General features: G+C 26.3%; 1 protein-coding gene across 5 annotated transcripts in view; it reads right to left on the bottom strand.

Annotated features, from left to right (window-relative positions):
• The window catches only part of LOC136984409 (supervillin-like), a 119,681-nt gene extending 99,183 nt beyond the window's left edge, over window positions 1–20,498 (bottom strand). Inside the window, exons 1-4 of one of the 5 annotated variants that reach the window (XM_067281490.1) lie at window positions 20,295–20,498; window positions 20,171–20,203; window positions 10,126–10,847; window positions 3,908–3,960 (exon numbers count right to left, since the gene is read on the bottom strand). In XM_067281490.1, the coding sequence (XP_067137591.1) occupies window positions 3,908–3,960; window positions 10,126–10,814 (742 nt within the window). In that variant the 5' untranslated portion in view covers window positions 10,815–10,847; window positions 20,171–20,203; window positions 20,295–20,498. Of the gene's footprint in view, window positions 1–3,907; window positions 3,961–10,125; window positions 10,848–18,283; window positions 18,800–19,974; window positions 20,141–20,170; window positions 20,204–20,294 lie in introns of those variants that run through there. The other 4 variants (XM_067281416.1, XM_067281650.1, XM_067281570.1 and 1 more) reach the window with 4 other exon arrangements.
• Between the last annotated feature and the right edge of the window lie 1,420 nt (window positions 20,499–21,918).

The raw sequence follows: 21,918 nt of genomic DNA, 5'->3' as shown, positions 1-21,918 counted from the left end.
TTATGAAATTTTTATTATAAAAACTTTCTATATTTTTAATTATTATTGAATGGCAAAAAGCTTATTTTTGAGAGTAATGATCAGTTTCATAAAAACTGTTAATGCTAATAATGTATATCGTCATTAAGTCCGACCCCACTCAAGAGATGACACATGACACTCCTCTATCTCCTCACTACCTCAACCTTTCGCCACCAAAATTTAATAGCATCAATGTCTTTTATACACAAGCTATCATGCCAAATTTTGTTTCATTACCTCATCCTGAGATATTAAATGAAATTGACACCAATACATACCAATTATTTTGCTGTTTTTTGACTTTTTTGGGTTCAGGTCTCAGTACATGGAGATTTGCAAAAAAAACTTGGAGAGTCAAATTTGACACAATACTTTTGTTATGTATACATAACAGTTGAAAAAGTAAAATGGAAAAAAAAATAAAACTCAAGTAAAGATACAAGCTCTGAAAAACTAAAGAAAAATAAAAAATAATGTCAACAAAACCATAAAAGAACTGTAATAGATACAATTTAATTAAAGCTGAAATTCTATAATCAGTTTAACACTATTTTCAAAATCAACAGTTTAAGCCAACCAACTGGATTATTTTTAGGCTACAGTAAGAATCTTTAAAATAGTTGTTATAGTTTAGAGAATAGTTTAATCATTATTCACGTATCATTTAAAGTCACAAGTGGGAGAATTGCATCATCAAAGAATTTATAGTGACGTGATAGAGAAAACAAACTGGAGAATTATTTTAAAGTTCATTTCTGTGACTGTTCAAAATTAATCAAGGCTCTTGAGAATCAGAAAATAGTGAAGAGGATGAAAATAATGTCTATATACATTGGAATGTAACAATAAAGAAATTGATAAATATGATTCTTCTGATGGTGAATGATTTAATTTTTATTAATATGTTTCAACGGCTTGTTTCTGTCATCTGTATTTTATACTGAATTAATTAAATTTCTATAATTGATCCTAAGGCTTATTTATGAAAATATCTAGTAATATATAGAATTCATTCAAAATAAACACGTTTTAAATTAATATATAAACCACACTCGTACCCAGCAGAATTCAATATACAAAAAACTTAAACAAACACCTTAATGTTCGCTGAGAAATTTATTAATTTAACTAACGTTTTCGGCTTATTCAATAAGCCATCTTCAGGTTTTTAACTTTCGAACAAAAAGCAATATCGTTCTATTAAAAGAATACCATAGTTTGAAAAAATTCAAATCATTAGTAACGGTCAAAAAATAAAACAACGAGTAAAACGAGTATAATGAGTATATATGGGCACGAGTAAAACGTTTTTACCTTACATTTGTTGTATTTTATTGTATATTTATTTATATTACCACGTTCTTCCTTTTTTTTCTTTTTTTCTTTTTTTGTTTTTATATATTTTTGTATACTTATTTATTTATATTACCATTTTTATTTATTTATGTATATTTATTTATTTTTATTACCATGTTCATCCTCTTTGTTTTATTTTTTGACCGTTACTAATGATTTGAATTTTTTCAAACTATGGTATTCTTTTAATAGAACGATATTGCTTTTTGTTCGAAAGTTAAAAACCTGAAGATGGCTTATTGAATAAGCCGAAAACGTTAGTTAAATTAATAAATTTCTCAGCGAACATTAAGGTGTTTGTTTAAGTTTTTTGTATATTAATATATAATAAAATTTGTTAAACCTATAATATTTATCTTCCATAAACATGCTATATTTTCTTGATTCTACGATGTATCATGAGTTTGAAATCAAATTTTACAATTTTTTATGGTAGAAAAAAATTTTAAAATAAACAATTTTATTAAGCTTTGTTAAATAACAAACAAGTTAGAAAAATAATACAAATACCATGAAACAGATAATGTTTTCAACTGTTTCCATGCTCTTCTCATACACAATAACTGTTCATTTTAACATTGCATCACAATGTCATCTTTAAAAAACTTTAAACATTAAAAAAAGTTTTTAGAAGTTTAAATTAAATTTTTGTCACCAGCAAAGCTCATTTGAACTGATGTGATCATTGAGCAGCTTAGACAAAATGCAATGAACAATAATAAAATACCAACATCAACTAGTTTTTCTGAAAAATGGGAATTTTCTATTTTATTTCATAAGAAACCAGCAACTGATTATGTGCTATAAAGTATTATTTGACCAAAACCTAGATGCAACATATATTATTATGAAATAAATCTTAACTGACAAAGTTTTAACATATAAAGAAAGTTATGAAGTTTGTAAATTAAATTACTGAATAATCTAAAAATTAAAATTAGAAAGAAGCTTTTTATTTCCATTTATTTCAATTCTAAAATTTCAAAATTAAACATGCAAATAATATATATATATTGATATATACCTATAATTATATTCTACTTATATAACCATTATATATTTGTATAAATTAATTAAAATGAATTACCATTTTCTAGAGAAAATACCAGTACAAATAAGTATCATCTCTAAGCCTTCAGATTTCCGGTACAGTTCGAATATAATAGATGAAGAAACGTTTTTGATTCTTCATCCAGAATCGCCTATGAAGACTGTACGTATCAATAATATTTTATTCCCTCATGGGTTTCTCACAGCATTAAAATACAGTCTTGGAGTACATTCATTCAAATATTTATTATCAATTCATTACTGATTCAAGCAATTTTTATTCACATATGTTCAAAATTCTTGACATTCCACATTTGGAATGATGTGAACCTGAAGCAGATTCTGGAGGAAGAATCGAAAACATTCATTCATCTATTATATTCAAACTGTACTGGAAATCTAAAGACTTAAAGGTGATTCTTAAAATGAATTAATTTTTTTAATAATTTTTATTTTTCTACTTTTGTTAAAATTTGCAATTTTATAAATAAATACATTGCTTTTTTATTTGCAGATCTCAGTAAACTAAAGAATGTTGTAATATAATTTGATCATAATTTTGAAATAAGGTTAAACCTAAACTATTTCTTGTTATTTCTATTTCCTAGAATTTCTAAACTCTTGTAATCTGATGACAGATGAACTGTAATTATATAAAAAATACTAATTGGAATTATCGTAAATTGCGATAAATTAATGATGCGGACTTGTTTAACTCTTTCTTACTTTAGCAAGACATTTAGCCTATAGCTATTAATTAAAAGAAATTCTATTAATAAAAGACAAGAATTTAAATTGCCAGTAGTAACTTTTATTTATAAATGTAATGCATTCTTATTAAAATTCATTTATTTTCATTCACTTTTATCAATTAATTTAATTATTCTTTTTTAACTGCTAATTTCAAAACTGTTTCAGATAGCTTTTAAATTTAAGAATGATTAATAATAATAATCATCAATAAGTTTTAAAAATAAGATTAAAAAATAACTCAAAAATCATCATCAAGGCTTCAATTTTATATTTTTAACAACAGTTTTAATTATGTTTGATAGTTTTTACATATAACTTTTAAGGAATTAAATTAATATTTTAAAATGATAAAAGAACATAAATAATAATAAACTCATTTACTTTATAATTTTTGTAAATAATTTTAATTTTTCTGGTGTTATAGGGTGATTAATCCCTTGTCATCTCATTTGTTTAATTTTTACGTCTTCGATTTTAATAAGTTGTTCAAGAGTGATGATGATGATAGTTCACACAATTATTTTTGCTGACAATACATTATAATATTTGAATACTACTTACAGTATCTATACTGAATACCAAAAATTAAAATTAAAAAAACAGAATAAAAAATTAAATATATATTATTAATGAATTAGCATTCTTTGAAAAATATAATTTTAATTAAATCATAATTTTCATTGTTTTAAATTAAATCAATCATTCTAAAATGAAAAAACTGTCTCACCTGATTTAGAAGGGCTTGTTTCTAAAAGAGAATTATTTGCCATTGCCCTTAATCTGAAATTAAACATTGGATAATTAGTTTTATAAACTTCTAATTAAATTAGAATGATTTTAGATATAATTAAATAATACCTTTGACAAGTAGAATAATAATAGATATCTATCATAATAATAATTTTACTGAGTTCATCCAATATCTTGTTTTCGACACCTAATGTCTTACTATTAAGTTAAATAACTGCCATTATAAACTTCCACTTCTGTTTCAAATTACGTCTTAGAATAAAATCAAAGGAATCTTGACAAAAAGTACTAAATAACAGAAAATCATGTTTCTGTTCAGAATTGCTCGATTAATCAAGCAAACCAGAAAATGTGTTTAAAAAAAATGTTGTATGATATAGGTCACAGAGGTTTTAATTCATTTATGTGATAATTTCATTGAAAATAAATTTCTGATAATTCCATTATTTAACTTTAGTAAAACACATTATAAAATAATATTTTTTATTTAAATAATATAAAACAAACTTGAATAAAAATTACGTAAGTATTAAATAAAAATGAATATTAAATGTAATAAACATAAATTAAAAGTACAGTATAAAAATGTTCTAATTAACACAAAATTAATAAATATTTGCACCTATTTAAATTCTTACGAAAAATATAAATATAGCGAAAAATAAAACAAATCAAGTAACTTTGCATGTATCTTTGTATCTTCATATATATAATTTATTGAAAATAAAACAAAAGCATACAAAATTAAGACATGCTAAATTCATTGTGATATTAAGTTTTCAAATTAATGAAAGTGCTCTCATGATTGTTTTGACTTATACACACACAAAATGCATTGAATTTATGTGACAAAAATAAAATTCGACCTAGAGATTTGACTTAATAAAGTTCAAGTCAATCATACCATATTTATTTTGCTAGTAAATTAAAATTCCCAAATCCACAATTGATAATATATTGAAGAAATAGAATATGCAATCATCAGTTGTCATATGCTGCTGAAACTGATGGAGATATTGAATAATGGAACCATACAACACCTCACTTCAGATATAAAAACTGTTATCCAAAAGTCATTAGGGTATCTGCCATTTGTTGAGAGCTTCATGTTATAAACTTTCACAACAGGGCAGTTACCCATACTCTTAAACAAAACCAATATATGATATAAATTGGCATAGATATTGGACTCTGAAGCAATAGAAATTAATTTTATGGAATGAAAAGTCATACTGTATACTCCTCCAGTCGAATATGTTTAAGATATGAATGATACCAGAAAATATTCCCTAATAGTCTCATTATTCCAACAGTGAAGTTTGAAGGTAGTGCTATCATAATGTGAGCTTTTTTTACAGCATGACTAGATCTCTTGGTCAGTATGCCTAGAAATAAGAATCCAGTCCTGCATAGAAGCTCTTGACAACCTTGATGAGATGTTATGTTAGAAATGCTTTAAAACTACAGGGACTATGAATTATCCAGGATATCAATGCAGAACTTTGCATTCATATTTCTAGGAAGAAAAATGAGTCCATTTAGCCATCTTTTTTTGAGATAGTGAAATATGTAAATTGTTTTTTTATTAATAAGCAGTAATTTTAAAGATTTCATTTTCTGTTAGTAAAAATAGCATTAATTTTACAGGAGGTATTGCCCCTAAGTTTTCTACAGATCCAGGTAAAAATTTCCAGCTTTCCCCTCTGAACAGCCCTACATCCCAAGTCAAAGTATTGATTTAAAATTCATGGTAACAGCTACCATGCCTCAGTGAATGTCACACTTTTCTTTGATGCCTGCATTAACCAGTTCTAGAGTTCATTCAACTCTCTTTCTGCTGAATACCTGGAATATATCCTGGAGATGAAGATGGAAAAGGCTTCTCATATCATTTTCTTCCATTGTATTTTTTAATCAATCTTTAATGCATATACTAACACTAAAACTCTTCAAGTATGACAGATTCATTTCTCTTTTACTTTTTATCATAAGCCTGCAGTATATAAAAGTGCTTACTTTTTTATACCATGGATCTTTTTTTCATACATGAGAAACAGATGATTATATATAATCCACAATATATAAAAATACTTATTAAATTGATTGCTTCAGAGGTAAAAACATTATGTTACATATACCAGTAAATATTTAGAGAATAATATAAAAGTTAAAATAGTACTTAGCCTTTAAACCACACTCCATAAAACATTAGATATTCAGTAAAATCATCATTATGCATAGAGAGATCATAATTAAAATTGTCCTATTCAGAAGACAACTTTAATTATGACTTTGTAGCTTCAATCAATAAGCCAATCAAAACCAGAGTTTGTGTACACACTCAGGGGCAGATCTAGGTTTTTTGGGGCATAGGGCTTATCGAAGTCCAATGGGGTCCCATTTTTTGTTAATACAAATAATAATATTATAATAATAATTTATAGTAACATTAACTATTTTTTAACAATGAGCACTTATCATATAGTAATGAAAAAGTATTAAAAATTGATGATAATAATTCAATTTTTGTGGGCCCAGGGCTTAAGCCCTATTAGTCCTTATGTAGATCTGCCCTGTACACACTATTCAAACGATGAGGAAAAGGATTATGAAAAAAAATTTTAGTTTCAAAATTGTCTTCTATAGCAGGGTAACCAGATTTTTTTCAGCAAATCCAGGGACACATGTCAATTGTTACCTTTTAGGGTGCACAGTACCAACCTACATGTATAAGTACTGTCAAATGAGTACTGCATATGCATGACTGAGACCTAACATTTTAATTTTGATTGAGCTCATTTACTTCAATCAAACAGCTCTCCTCCAATAAAGTTTATAGTTATTTACTTTTGATGATTTCTAGCTATATCACTTTCCTGCTGTTATACATGTAGAGTCCCGCTAGTCCGAACTAATTGGGACTGAGCCCTGTTCAGATTAGCCAAATAATTGAAATAATGCAGAAGCAAGCAGTAAAACAGGTCTGGTTTATATACATACAACTCCATCAATGACTTTGGTTTCTGTTTTTGTGTGTAAGTACAGTATAGATCTGCTGTTAATAGTTTTAATAGGCCATGTCAAACACTGACTTATTAATTTTGTACAGTATTAGTATAGTACTACAATAAAATATATTTTTTTTTGTTGTGGAATTCTAAATCTTTTTGTACCATTAATACCATTTAAATTCAATTGGAAAATACAAAAAATGTATTTTTTCAAACTAAAAAATTTCCTCTCCACCGACTGAAACATGTTTGGATTAGGCAGACATTCTAAATAGCAGTGTTCGGACTAGCGGGACTCTACTGTATATAAAAGAGGGAAGTATGATGATCGATCAAAAAATTACCCCACAGTTTTACATTTTTGGAATCAGGAAACCCTGAAATGTCAAGAAATACAAAAAAAACTGGGGGTAATTTCTGTATGTATAGATGTTAATGTGTGTGTGGGGGGCATGATTTTGTTCACCCCCTTTGAAGCTTAATAACTCCTGTGCTTTTTGTTGAAAATTTCTAAAATTGTGCTGGGAGGTTTGTTTATTAGGGGGATTGATGGTATTAAATTTTGATGGTTAAAGGTCAAAAGGGTGGGGAGATAAAGGGAAGTTCATGTGTATCTCCAAGTATGGTTGGTTTTAATGACAATTTTACTCATTACTAGCATTTATAATTTTTTATGAAAGCCATCCCTACCCTCAAAAATTAAGCTTTTTGCCATTTTATAATAGTTAAAAATATAAAACTCATTGCTGGTTTATTTTTTGTTGACCTACAATTTGTAAAAATTGTTAGACTTATAAATTCCCACTGTTGTCTTCTGTCTACTGTCCTTCCTTAATCTCAAAAACAGAGTTAGATAGATGAAAGTTCAGATCAGATATGGAAAGTTTATGGGCAGTAGGCCCTGATTAACTATAAACAAACTTCCTCTTTGGACCAGAAGTCATGTTATTTCAACTCAAAATTTTCCTCTAAAAAAGAGTTAGATAGATGGCTTGCACAACTCTATTGCTAACAGGAAAGGTATGATGTACTGAGGCAAGACACTACTAAAAATGAGAACACTGTGATGAAAAATTGCAGCCTGGCATTGTGACAATATCACAATATATAATTGTTCATTTTCATTTTAAAATTTGACTCCTTTTTGGGATTTCTTCAAAAAATTGATTACTTCATTAAAAAAAAATTACCAGGAAACACCTAAGATATTGGACACATCCTCTGGCAAAAAACTAGCAGTAGAAAAACTAGGATGACAGTGACAATAATATTACAGTAATCACAAGGAAACAAAAAATGGGGACAAACAAGGACAAGATTCATTCCAAGGATTCCTTGCCAGGCAAGGACAGAAGGTCAAAAATGGAAACTGACCCTGAAAATTGGAGGCAGGATGGTCACTCTATCTATACGGTAAAATGGTCCTGCAGCAAAAAAAGAAACATGCAGCAACTGTTGCACCAACATTTCACTGATGACCAGATGATTAGTCATCAGTTTCTGACCATCTGACCACCAAGTTCTCCAGTTCTAAATCTATGTGATTTCTAGCTATTGGACCATTAAAGAATATTGTTTATTGTGATAATGTTACAACATTGGCGGACTTAAAGAACAGTATTGCATTGCATATGCAAAGCATCACGAGGTAACAGTTGCAGTCAGTCTTCAAACACACTGTGCATTGTCTTCAAATTTTACCCTAAATGATGAGAAACATATTGAACATTTCCTGTATAACTAAACAATCTTTACAGCACATACTAGTATGTCTCCATATGAACAAATAAATGCTTTTTCATCATGTTTCTGTTGTTTTGTTTTACAGTGCTATCTTGTAACAGTCAATTTTGGAACTAAAATTTTTCTTTGCAAAATTCTTTTCCACATCCTTTGAATAGCATGTACACAAATTTTGGTATCAATTGGCAAATAGGACAACTTTAATTATGATCACCCAATACACAAATAACTTATTTTAAAAATAAAAATTAATTTTTTTTAATTCATACATTCTATTATCATATTTTTATATTAGTTTCTCAACAAATAATTTTCTCACAGAAAAGAAAAAATTTAATTTGACAAAATTAAAATTTTAGAATCTTAATTTTAAAAAATTATATCAGACTACATTTTGTTTTTATTTCTTCAAATTGCAACTGGAATGTAATAACAATTGCTTAGCAGAAAGGTATTTTAAATATTATGAAAGTATCTTCAAATCCCTATCATGAAGGACTTAAATATCATATATAAATGAGAATAATGTAAAATATTTATGTAAAATAATAATACAAGAATTAATAATATAAAAATTTATAATGTAAAATTTTTATATCATTCTCATTCACTCATATCGTGAAAATAATTAAATGAAAAGAATAAAAAAAAAAATGATAGAAAATGCTAAGTACAATAATTTCAATTTTATTTATTTATTTTTGTTTTGTTATTATAATGAAATAATTCTCTCCTTAAAAAATTAACACTAAATGATTATTGTGTTTCTTTAAGTTGTATCAATCAACATTGGCTTATTGTAAAACTGTCACAAACCAAAAAGTGTTCCTCAATAAGCATACATTAATAAGTTTTGTAAAAGTCCATCATTGGTTCCATGCCATATGGTTGTTTGTCCGTTTTCTTCTAACTGACAAGTAAGTGTAGTTACAAAAACAAGATTTTCAATGAGAACCTCCTATGAAGAGAAATTACTGTTGAAAAAATCAGATCAACATAGCAAAAATTGAATTTTTACAGTCTCAAACTTTCTTCTGGTTTTCTGTAAAATTGTTCAAAATTGACAGACAACCTTCTGACATGCATCTGACAATATTTTCTTTATCATTATCCAAATGTGGGTACTTTGCATTCTGACTTTAAACAATTTATATATTCTTTGTACTTTCTTGCCATCTTTCAAATAAAAATACAAAAAGGTGATAAGAAATTTTGCATTAAGAACTCTGATAGATGAAATTATATTTTTTTCTATACGATATAAGATTCAAAAATTTACTAAGTTAAAATAATTCTATTATATATGAATATAAAATTTATTTTAATGTTTTCATTAACGAGTTAAATTGTACAATGCATATTATTATTTTATATTTAATTTTATTAATTCAGTAAACATAATAATAAAATATTCATCTTATGAAAATAAATAATATATTACCTGGAAGCTTTAGTAGATCGAATATAATGTGTTCCACTTTCAATTTTTGTAGAAGAGGCATGGTTTATTTCTTCTGAACCTGATGAATCTCGTAAAATATTTCTTCTAAATGATGTTCTATTAGTTGCAGATCGTTTGGGCGAATGCAAATTAAACTGAGGAGAATCTTTTTCACTGTGTTTACTTCCATCAGACATTCCACCTACTTTAAACGATTCATTACTAGCATATGTTGAATCTTTAAGCGAACGCTTTGGAGAATCAGTTCTCTCACATTTCATTTCAGAAGGTAAAAAATCTTTACACATAACATTTCTTCCACATCTTACAATTAACCTACTATTTATGTCTTTATCTTTTCTCTGAGATTGAGTAGAATTTTCACTACAAGATACTTTCTTTTCTTCCTGTACTTTATGAACAGGTGATCTAGATTCACAAGTTCTGGCTCTTGCTTTAATAACTCCATCTGTTTCCTTAGGAGATTTATTAGAAGGTGTAAGTGCACTAAAAACTCTATGCAAATTAACAACAGGACTTGAAGATCTATTTTGATTAAGAATTTTTCTCTGAGGGCTCGAACATAATATTAAATCCTGATTTGTGCTTGTTTCATTACCCTTATATTTTTTTTCGGTTTTACTGTTGATTGTTTTAGCAGATAAAGAGGATTTTGTTGCTTCTGTCATGGCCTGACACTAAATGAATCTCAGTTAAAAAACCTGAAATGTAATAGAAATTTTAGCATATTAATTAAATTTTTTAAAATTTCATTTTGCATTAATGCTTCTAAAGAATTATAAAATTTAATTTTAAATTGTTTTCCAATTAAGTGTTTTTAAATAAATCCCTTAAGCTATTAATAATGAAATGATAACGTGGATTCACTATTGGGCTATATAATGCATTTATATACAATGATACTGAATACAATGTTAAATATATAATGCAATACAATGATATGATTAATTTATGAACAGTACATTTACAAGTTAAATTTAAAATTTTAAGGGATAACAAAACATATCTTATCCTATTGATTAAAGTAGTACAGTTTTCTAGAATCTATAAAACTACTGATATAAATTAATATAAATAACCTCAACTAGATGTAAATACCAATAAACCAGCAAAAATAAAATGAAAACAAACAGAAGAAAACATTTGTTTTCATTTTATTTTTTATATTTTTGCTGGTTTATTGGTATTTATGTCTAATCGAAGTCATTTGTACTGTTTTCTTTTCTAAAAATCATCTTGAAATCGAAATTTTATAAATGAATCCCACTTTGAGTCAAAAAAAAATTTTCAACTCACAAAATAATCTTTGTTTTAATACATTTGAAAAGTACATGCTTCGATTTCAGAGCTTGATTATTTTGAAAATTATATAAATATGTATGTAAACTTTTGGCAATAAAAGAATATGCAAAATGGTTATTTTTTTGTATCTTTTGTGATCAATTGGAGCTTACTTTCTGAATACTCTCATAAATTTATTGCTACATTGAACATATATTAGAAATTGTTCTCTAAAAGTAAACACCACATAAAGAAAGCACATATAAATTTAATTTATAAATGACTCAAAAACAATTCAAAAATTTAATAATAAATGAAAACCAAACTGAAGTTGTTTAGATTCATGCTGACTGCATTCACACGAAAGCATTTAACAGCTGAATGCTTTTATGTAAAGTCAATCTAAATTTGTCAGGTTCTATCTGCACTATTTTATTATTACTTTACATTTTATATTTATTACTGAATATTTTACTATTACTTATGAATTAACAAATAAAGGAAAACAATATAATCATCAGAAAAAAGAACTGACAGGATAAATTTCAGGTAAGGATTAAATAGCCACTTTAGTTAATCTGCTAAATTAATCAACACATCTTCAACAGAGGGTGAAGTTAGAAGAACGTTAACATTTTCAGTCCAATAAATTTCAAATTTATAAAAAGAATGTTTTAATAATCATGATTTTCACTTTACTTTTATTTTGAAATTATAGAATTTCATCCAAATACAGAATGATAAACCATATCATCAAGTATCAGTGCAACAAAACTTGCATCAATTGCTTTTGAAACTATGTAATTCACTCTACACTTTGGATTTAGAAATATCTATGACTAGTTTAAATATTAATTGGAAATTTTTTCTGCAAGTTGTTTTCAATTAATAAAAAAAGAACTCAAATTACATCTAAACAACTTTTATAGGCTATAGCCTATAAAAGTTGTTTAGATGTAATTTGACTAATAAAACACTAAAATTTTACATTTGAAAACTGTTCAGCATTTTTGACACATCAGATTTACATTTAAAAAATTTCCAATAGAAACATAATTTCTTTACATTTAAGATGCAAATTTTCCCTAATAAGAAAGTAATTCTTCTTGTTCTGTTTCTGTCATTATTACTATGAAGCATCACTTGACTGTGACAAAAATTTTTTTTAAACATAATCTGAAAAATTCTTATGTCATACATAATAAATATTATAAAAGTATTCTGTTTACAAGACAAGAGCTGAATGTTTAGACACATTGAAATATTTAAAAAAAATTGGTAATCTATAATTATATTCAAAAACTCATATAATATTTATTTATTATGTTATATTATAATTATATTATTAAATGTGTAAAATTTTTTAAACTAACAGGTAATCAAGAAATTAAAATATCTTGTAAGAAAACAATTTTATAAAAACCTTTTCAGAGAATAAAAAAATAATTACGGTAAAGTTTTCACTTCACTGACAATATTACATATTAATTTATTATAAAAAGTGAATAATTACACTAAACATAAATGAAAAAACAAATAGATTATAAATAAAAGAAAAAATACTTTACATGCAAATAAAATTAAAATTTGATTTATGTAGTTTAATTAAAATCTAAAGTTAAAATTTATAAATTTTCCTTACCAGTTACCTGTCATTCTGTTTACAATCTACTGAAAATCTGAATTAGGAATCAAATTGCCAGTTTTTCAATACATGATAAAACAAAATCTGTAAATTTCCACCATTGATATCACTATTTTATCTACGGCCTAATACTGATAAAGTGTTTTTTCCCCTACGTGGAATATATACCTGCTTAATCTATACAAAAGTATAAATATTATGATAAACAAGTCATAAACATCTGTTTTCATCACTAATTTTTTAAACGATAACTTTGAATATTCCATAATAATGGTTTACTAATTTAAAATACAATTTTCATTTATTTTAATATCATAACATATAAGACAAATATTCTTAGTTTTCTATAACCAAATATTGCCAGATAACTTAACATTATAAATTTACTGGTATTTTAATTTAATTTTTTAAATTTAATATATTTTTATTTACAAATGTATCAGATGTTCAGATTACATTACTCTCAGTCAAGTGCAGTGTCAATCATTAATTTGTTATATGAAACGGAGTTCTAACATTAGATATCCAATAGCCATCAGTTTGTTTTATTGATTATTAAACTTTACATACATTTAAAGGACTAATTATTTATTACTAATTTTTTACAGTTGTGTCCACGAAAGCTACGGAAGCACCACTTTCCCCATATTTTCTAAAATATAAATACATATTGTGCAATTATTTTCATATTTTATCATACTTTGAATTAATTAAAAATTAATACTTTATTATAACTGCATTATGTATCTTATTTCTATACCACATGTGAAAAAAAATGGTAAGATTGTTATTGTATATTCAAATATAAATTTGTATATGCATATTCCCAATGGAAGCGCTGTATTGTCAAATACGGAACATATCTGAATCGTGTAAAACAGCCAGATTACATGCATTCGCGCATGTGCTTAACAGAGCGCCAACCTCTCACGGTTTAGCTCACACACCAAGATATTGTATAATACTTCCAATGATTCTATCAAAAACCATCATCATCAAATGTCACCACACACCATTGATTTTTTATATTACTAAACAAAATCTTGATAAAATATTAATATCATATATTATCTAAAATTTCTGAAACAGTTTTAACATTTTATATCTAAATTTAATAATATAAATAGCAGTAAAGAATTACAAATTTTTATTTTTATTTAATTAAGAAATTATTTCTGAAGTTGTTGCTTTAACAACAGAATAGTTTTAATATACAATAATCTGTTCAATTTGTTCAAATGTTAATTTTTCTAGTCATTTTGTCCCAGATTACTAAGATCTGATTTTAAACTAATTGTATTATAAGTTCTAGTTAGAGCTTTCATATATAAACAAACATTTGGCATTAAAGTTTTCATGTTTTTAAAGAATTACTCTGACTCTGTAGGATATATAATATCTCAAAAATAAGTAAAAAAGAATTAATTAATTAAAGAAGTGTTAATTTAACACTAAATAAATGTTTTTGAAGCATTTACATTTCATCTTCAAATGAATCAATTTAATCTTTGTTCACCACACAAAACATTTTTACAGAATTTCTCTAAAAATATTGTACAGATAAGATACTGAATAACAAATGTATGTTATATCAAAGAAGATAAATAAGAATACAGTTTAATTAAATTATTAAAATGTTAAGTGACAGATTAATTAATAATTAATCTGTCACTTAACATTTTAATATTAAACTTAACATATTACACTTAACATATTATAATAATAAGTTATGTTCTAATGTTTTAATTTATCTCAAAGCTTTATGGATGAACTACTATATGTTAAAATTAAAACAAACAGTATAAATATTTAATTGGAAAATAATGAATAATTACTATGTAAACAGTGTTCAAATGCAAAATATATATATATATATATATATATCTTTAACTCTTCCTAAATATTTTCACTTTTAAAATATCACTATTTTTGTTAGAACCATAGAATTTACATATTGCCAAAAATTTATTATTTATTAAATGAAAGGAAACCACTACAGTTTTATTTATTTATTTATTTATTTATTTTTTGAGACATTAGAGTTTTCATTTGAAAATACCTAAATATATTAAAAGATGAGTCTAAAAATTATAGGTCTAAATAATTCATAGTAAAAGTTCAATACATGGTAAGGACAAAATGATAAGTTTTACTTTTTCTGTATAGTACATCATTACTCTTTTGCTCTTTGTAACCTATTACTTGTCCAAGTAATTGCTTCAAACTTTGTTTCAAAGTTATCGAATAATTGTCAATTTGAAATAAAAATACATCTACTTCCAAGAATTGCTCTCAAAATTCAAAAAACTACATAATTTATGTAATATTAAGAAGCATTTATAAATAATTGGCTTTGTTAAGTCAATCTGAAATTAACCCCTTTCTGTCTGCAATCGAACTGAGTTTTAAGCAATTCAGCATAAAAATGCAATTTGATTTTCTTTAACATAACAATTGCAGATTATAATAATAAACTGCTTCTTCAATATACAGAAGTTAGACTTTTGCAATAAAAATGTTTCTTTTTATAAAACATCCTGTTTTACTCATACAGGAAATACCATTAAAACTATATAAGCAACTAAAAATCTTTATTTACATGTTATTCTACAGAAATGACATTATTCATAACTGGTGTTAAATTTGATAATCAAAAATCTTGATAATAGAGTGCAATAGTTTTATTTCTTTGTATATTTATTTTGATGTGTCATGCAACAATTTCATAAGCTTTTGATTACTTTCATAATTCAAGAATAATATGCAAAATACTTTAGCAAAATAGAAATCTTCAAAACTTTTCTAAGTTAATAAAATAGTTTTTAAAATTCTAATTAAACATTTAAAACTGAAAAATTGTTAATCATATTAAAAATATAAAAGCTGAAGACATAATAAACATTTTTACTTAAAAAAGTCATTCTTTTATATTCTTATAGAAAATTTCTGCATTGTTCTACTAAATTTTATCCAGATATATGGAAATTTACTCCTTTAAATTAAATATCATGCAATTACAGTAGTTCTTTTTATGATCTACATAAAAGGTTATTTTTATGGACATTTACAATAGTTTTAGAATTTAAATAATTTAGTTTATTAACATAAAAAGCTAATTACTTCATTTGGTTTGTGAAGATGAAATAAACTGTCACAGTTAAATTCAAAAATTAGCTTACTTAAGATCTTTATATAAAATTCATTTATCAAACAATCGCTTTAAACTATTTTATCCATTTTCAAGGCATACTGAATTTAAAATCAAAATTAAAAACTTCATTAGAAGCATCTATCCATAAAATTATAACAAGTGGTGTATTTCCTATTAGTTGATATAATTAAAATTATATTAAAAAAATTCAGAATGCTGTATATAATTCTAGGAAGTATTCTAAACTTAACACATATTTGACATTTATCATTTCTTATTTTGTTAACATGACACCAATACAATTCAATATTCCAGCTGGCTAATGGACTACTTTAATTGCATTAAGTGCATCACTCAGATAAACAGAAAATTTGAATATCCAGCTTATACTTGATAATAGAGAATTAATTATAAACAAATGTTATAATAATCTTTAAATGTAATGACTCAAGTAATAGAAACAAATCATCACAAATCCTTAAGAGTAAAAACTTCAGCAAATATCATAGTTCATATAACTAAATGTGAAATTAATTATAAATAAAATGTTTAAAATGTATAATAATTGATTGAATTTCTGTGATAGAGAAAACATATTGTTTAATTATCATCAAATACTAATCTAGTTTTTATAAATATATTTAACAATAAAACAAATATATGAAAAATTAAGAAAAATCATATGCTCTAATTACTAAAGTTCATTTCCTTAACTTATCATCCATTCTATAGAAAACTTTACAGTTAAAAATTTTTTTTTTTTATCAGAATCACTGGAATGACAAATAAATGTAATATCTATAGCAAATACATTTTGATTAGATAGCTTTATGTTACATTTCACTTACAATGTTTAAACAATACAAAACTTTAGTTTATAATTTTTTAAATTAAACAAAAATCGATAATATTTATTTTCCAACTTTCAGATTTTGTTACTAAGTTGAATATGTAACTGAAGAAATAAATATTTTTCTAAAATGATAATGTCATATTTTCTTTCCAGATCATTTTGGATAAATTTTCATTTTATCAATAATGACTAATGCAGACTTCTGAACTTCATTTTTAAAGTGTAATCTCATTTTTCTTATCTATTACAATATTAAATTGATAATTTCAGATGAGAAATGAATTTAGCAACTTTTTCCATTAACTTGTTATACGAATTTATAATCGCCATCAAAACTCCTGAGTTTTTCATTTAGCGCACACAAACTTTAGATATTTAAACAAAATATTTTAAAACATTTAAATCTAATCTATTTAGATTACTCTAGTTATCATTTTACTATCTAAAATTTAGAATTATTTTTAGCACCAAAAAATTCTTAAGTACTTGATATATTTATTTTTGGTTTTATATTAGGAAAATCATTCAATAATATATTATCCCTACAAGATAATTTCTATGTCCCAGTTTATATAATGGTTCATAAAAGCTTAAAATACTAAATGTATTGAAATAATAAATATAAACTTGTATTATTTTAAAAGATAAATTATCAGATTACTAGTTTAACTGCATTTTAATCATTAAAAAAAACAATAATAACAACAGTAACCAAAAGTTTCTTTAAATAAACACATATAAATTTTGAACTTAAATACATTATCTAAACAAAATATTTTAAATGCAATTGAAAGGGTATTGACTTTAAGTCTAATTAGAAAATTAACAATAAGAGTCATGCATCTAAACAATTTTTAATTGCCATTAAACACCCTGGTAATTGATAAGAAAAGAAGGCAGGAAGTTGCAGTATGCATAACGCCCATTCCAAAAGTTTAATGCAATTTTAATCATTTCAGAAACCTAAAAACATTAAATGTGTCACTGAATAACATTAAAGTTAGGTTACGCATTCGGTCACTTTTTTTTTCTAATTAAACAATCAGTTAAACGCGTTGCAATTATCAACCACGTGATAATTTAAATAGCCGTCGGCTTTCCTAATTAGAATGTTTACAATACAAGACCGCATATGGGGTGAGGCACGTCAGTTACACTTCCTCACGATAAATAGTTCACGAGTTATTTTATAATTCTTCAAACGTACCTACTCGATAACTTCCCAATTGTTACGGATAAGTGTTCGGCACGTCACCTCAATTTTTATCGATGTAACCGTATAAAACTTACTATGCACTGGAAAAAGAAGAAACCGTGAAAAACTATGCCACGTCTGACATGGTTTTACAGGACACCAACGTGCTTGTCTGTACGGGAATAAAAATACATCCAAGAATAGTACGGGAATTGACTGTGAAAGCGCTCGAGATGTTTTTACTTTATCCACGTGCTGACTTGCGCTAAACCATAATTGGCATACTAAAATATGATAGACGCGATATCCGTTTTATAAGTTTGAAATTTTGATCGAATTTACACGAAAATTTACCAAATTACCGGCTACTCATTTAATGATTAAAATGTACGTTTTAAAATTCGAAAACTTACGCTAGCTATCAAACACGTTAAGCTTTCGGTCACGTGAATTCCAAAAACAATGAGGACAACCCGTATCAAACATATGACCCGATTACAAGAAAAGATGTCTATGCTTTCTTTATATGAATTTGTAACGAAAATACAACATGACACATCTTTCCAGGTGTGGGTATGTTATTACGTATGTGTGTCGTTTTAAATGTAAATTAATGGATTATTTATTTTTACTGAAGCAAAAAACTGATTTAACTAAACTATTGAATGGGATGAGATAAAATGTGCATGGCCAATTTCCTTGGCAAAATGTAGCATTGTTATCAAACGAATGCCCACTTCCTGTTGCTATGCTTGCTTACAAGTACGTTCCACATCGCAGCATTTTTCTTTTTTTTTTCACAAAGAATCGTGATCATCAGACTTGATACAATCGTCGATGTGTATCTGAAGATTTTATTTAAAAAAAAAAAACAAATGAATGAATGAATTATGAGAATAATTATATTCTCATTTTAAAATCCTTATTTTATGCGTTTAGCAAACATTATTTATAACAGTACGAAATAAATAACAGCAATGCTTATTAATAGAAAATTTATATTTTAGTTTTTGTTTTGATATTATTTACGAAACATGTTTCTTTTTTAGAATTTAACAGATTTTTCCAGAATGCCAAAAATAATCTTATTTAATTTCAGTCGATTTTCAAAATGTTATAAAAATAGAAGACAAACTAAACAACAATCTCTAAAAGATCTTTCTATTTTTCAAATTATAAAAATAATGGTAGATTTTTACTTACTTATAACAATTATTTGATTAATATTAAATTTATATATTAACCTATATATAAGATTATATTTAATTAAGACATTCAACTAAATTTATAATTTTAATTAAGTGTTAAATGACATTTAACTTTAATAATTTCATAAAGAAATGAGTTATTTTAATAATCTAAGTTTAATAAAGTGTTTTGATTTTAACTTTGTTTATCATAAGATAAATTATGTCATTAAAAATAGTCACCACTACTACAGATAGACTAAACATTTATTAAAATTAATTATTTCTTTTTATAAATACTTGAGACATTTATATATTGTATAACAATAACCTGATGAAGTACAGTAACATTAATGACAATTAAAATGAGCAGTTCGTACACAATTACAGCACTTTATTTATGAATAAAATTATAAAATATTTAAGCTCTTTAAATGAAATTTCGTATTGAACAAAAAATCAAGATCATTTACACTAATATAAATTTTAAAAAATGGTATAAAAATATAAGCTTACACACAATCTTGATTACACAATGAATGTTATCATCGTCAATTTCAAAACATTTTGAAAAAAAATCCTATTTTGTCCATACAAACGTAATTGTTTACGCCTCTTTTATGTAATACACAAGCATATTAACGTAACAGATGAATTTCTGTGTGTATAAAACGAAGGCGAAGGTTTAAAAATGACCCTGACAACCACCTACCTGACGAAGAATTTTCGGAAGGGAAAGACACGCCTATGTTGTGTTCAAAGAAGGAAAGAGTTTAAAGTTTTACATTTAAAAAAAAATTTATAAAAATAAAATAAAACAGGTGAATAAGCCATACCTATTACACAGAATGCGATCTTTATAAAAATGATGTACGAATTCTTTTTGGTCATTCTATTCCATATTTAACTTAATCGTATTTATTTATAATGATCTTTGCTTCTTCTTCTTTCTATAATTATTTACTTTTAATATCAACCGTCAATAAATATCCATCACTGACTTTAACGTCTTCCAACACATGGTAAACAACAAGATTCATTTCATCTTTATACCACCAGAGGGCTGATATGTTTGAATAACCGTGTATCTATCGTGATTTCTATAATTAAAAAATTTTAATTATTTTCTAATTTATTAATAAAAGCTGATTAATATCGATTTTAAAATTTGCTTCTTAAATATTTTTAAATTAATATTTTAGAAGTTAAAATTACGTTTTTATGAATGGCAGTATGAAAGCGTTTCGTGGTACTGGAAGGAAGGGTTCGATTCCCATTTCGAAAAAACTATTACTTTTGTATGTTTACTAAAACTTATGTAATAGTTTTTTTTCCTTGGAGGCCACACTCAACAATATGTATTCTTTTATTTTTTGACTCATTTCTTCAGTCCAATACTTTATAATTCCCATTTAACATCACGTTAAATGTGAGGACCCGAACAGGGATCGACTGGAAGGTCCGAATGTGGGGTATCAATCGAGAAATTAAAAATCTCCTTTTCGGACAAGGATGGGAGGAATTGAATATCTCGATTGAACAATGGAAGTTTTTTTTGTAAACTATTTAAACAATAGGAAAAAAAACTAAAGTCGAGGAAAACGCGGCTGGAGAGGAGTCGTATTTAGTCGCGACGTTGACCTCTCCCGCGTCCTCCATCGGGTTTCGAATTGTCACCAGATGACGATGAGAGACCAATAGAGAGGCGACTTTGGATGAAAAATTTATAAAACTGCGCGTTTCAAGGAAATTCGAGTTCTTGGTTTCCGGTTGTTGGTGCTCGGCATCAAGATTTGCCACCGTGTGGACCAACATCGACCAACTAGTCGACGTCCGAAACTAACCACCGCTCCTGGAGACATCATGTTTCTCCTAGATTCATCCTTCTCCCGAACTTTCGATTCGAAACTGTGCCGCACCCCCGTGGCCGTCCACCGAAACGTACGTCGTCGAGGGACCGAGAGAACTTCAAACCGAACATTGGACACTCAACCAAAAAGAAAGTGGAAAAAAAAAAAAACTTTTTGTTCGCTCCCTGAGTTGAGTTTTGTCCAAGCTTTGAAGAAAGTTGTAAGAAACTTCTATTTTTATTAAATGGTTTTAGGATGGAAAACTTGCCTTGGTGAGTCTTTCCATTCCCACACGACTGTGTCGATCGCTTGGCTATCGAGACAACCCCCCAGTCGGCTAACCTCACATAAATATACGGTACGTAATATTTCATAACATTCAAATTATTTTCGTACATTTTTTATTATTTCTGTAAACAAAGAAAAGATTGGAATAATGATGTACGAAAACAATTGAAATGCAATGAAATATTATATATATTCAAGACCGTCGCGGTTTATTGGCATACTAGACAGTCATATAGGGAGCAAAATTTTGGGGCACCATAGCCAGTATCAGTTAAAGAGCGTCAAAAACTCTTGGGACGTCGCTGTATATATTGAATACAAG

The sequence above is a fragment of the Centruroides vittatus genome, unplaced genomic scaffold, assembly GCF_030686945.1.
Source record: "Centruroides vittatus isolate TY-2023 unplaced genomic scaffold, ASM3068694v2 contig_1012, whole genome shotgun sequence".
In the NCBI taxonomy this organism is placed as follows: domain Eukaryota; kingdom Metazoa; phylum Arthropoda; class Arachnida; order Scorpiones; family Buthidae; genus Centruroides; species Centruroides vittatus.
Note: the sequence above shows the minus strand (reverse complement) of the source record. Positions and strands in the feature narration are given on the sequence as shown.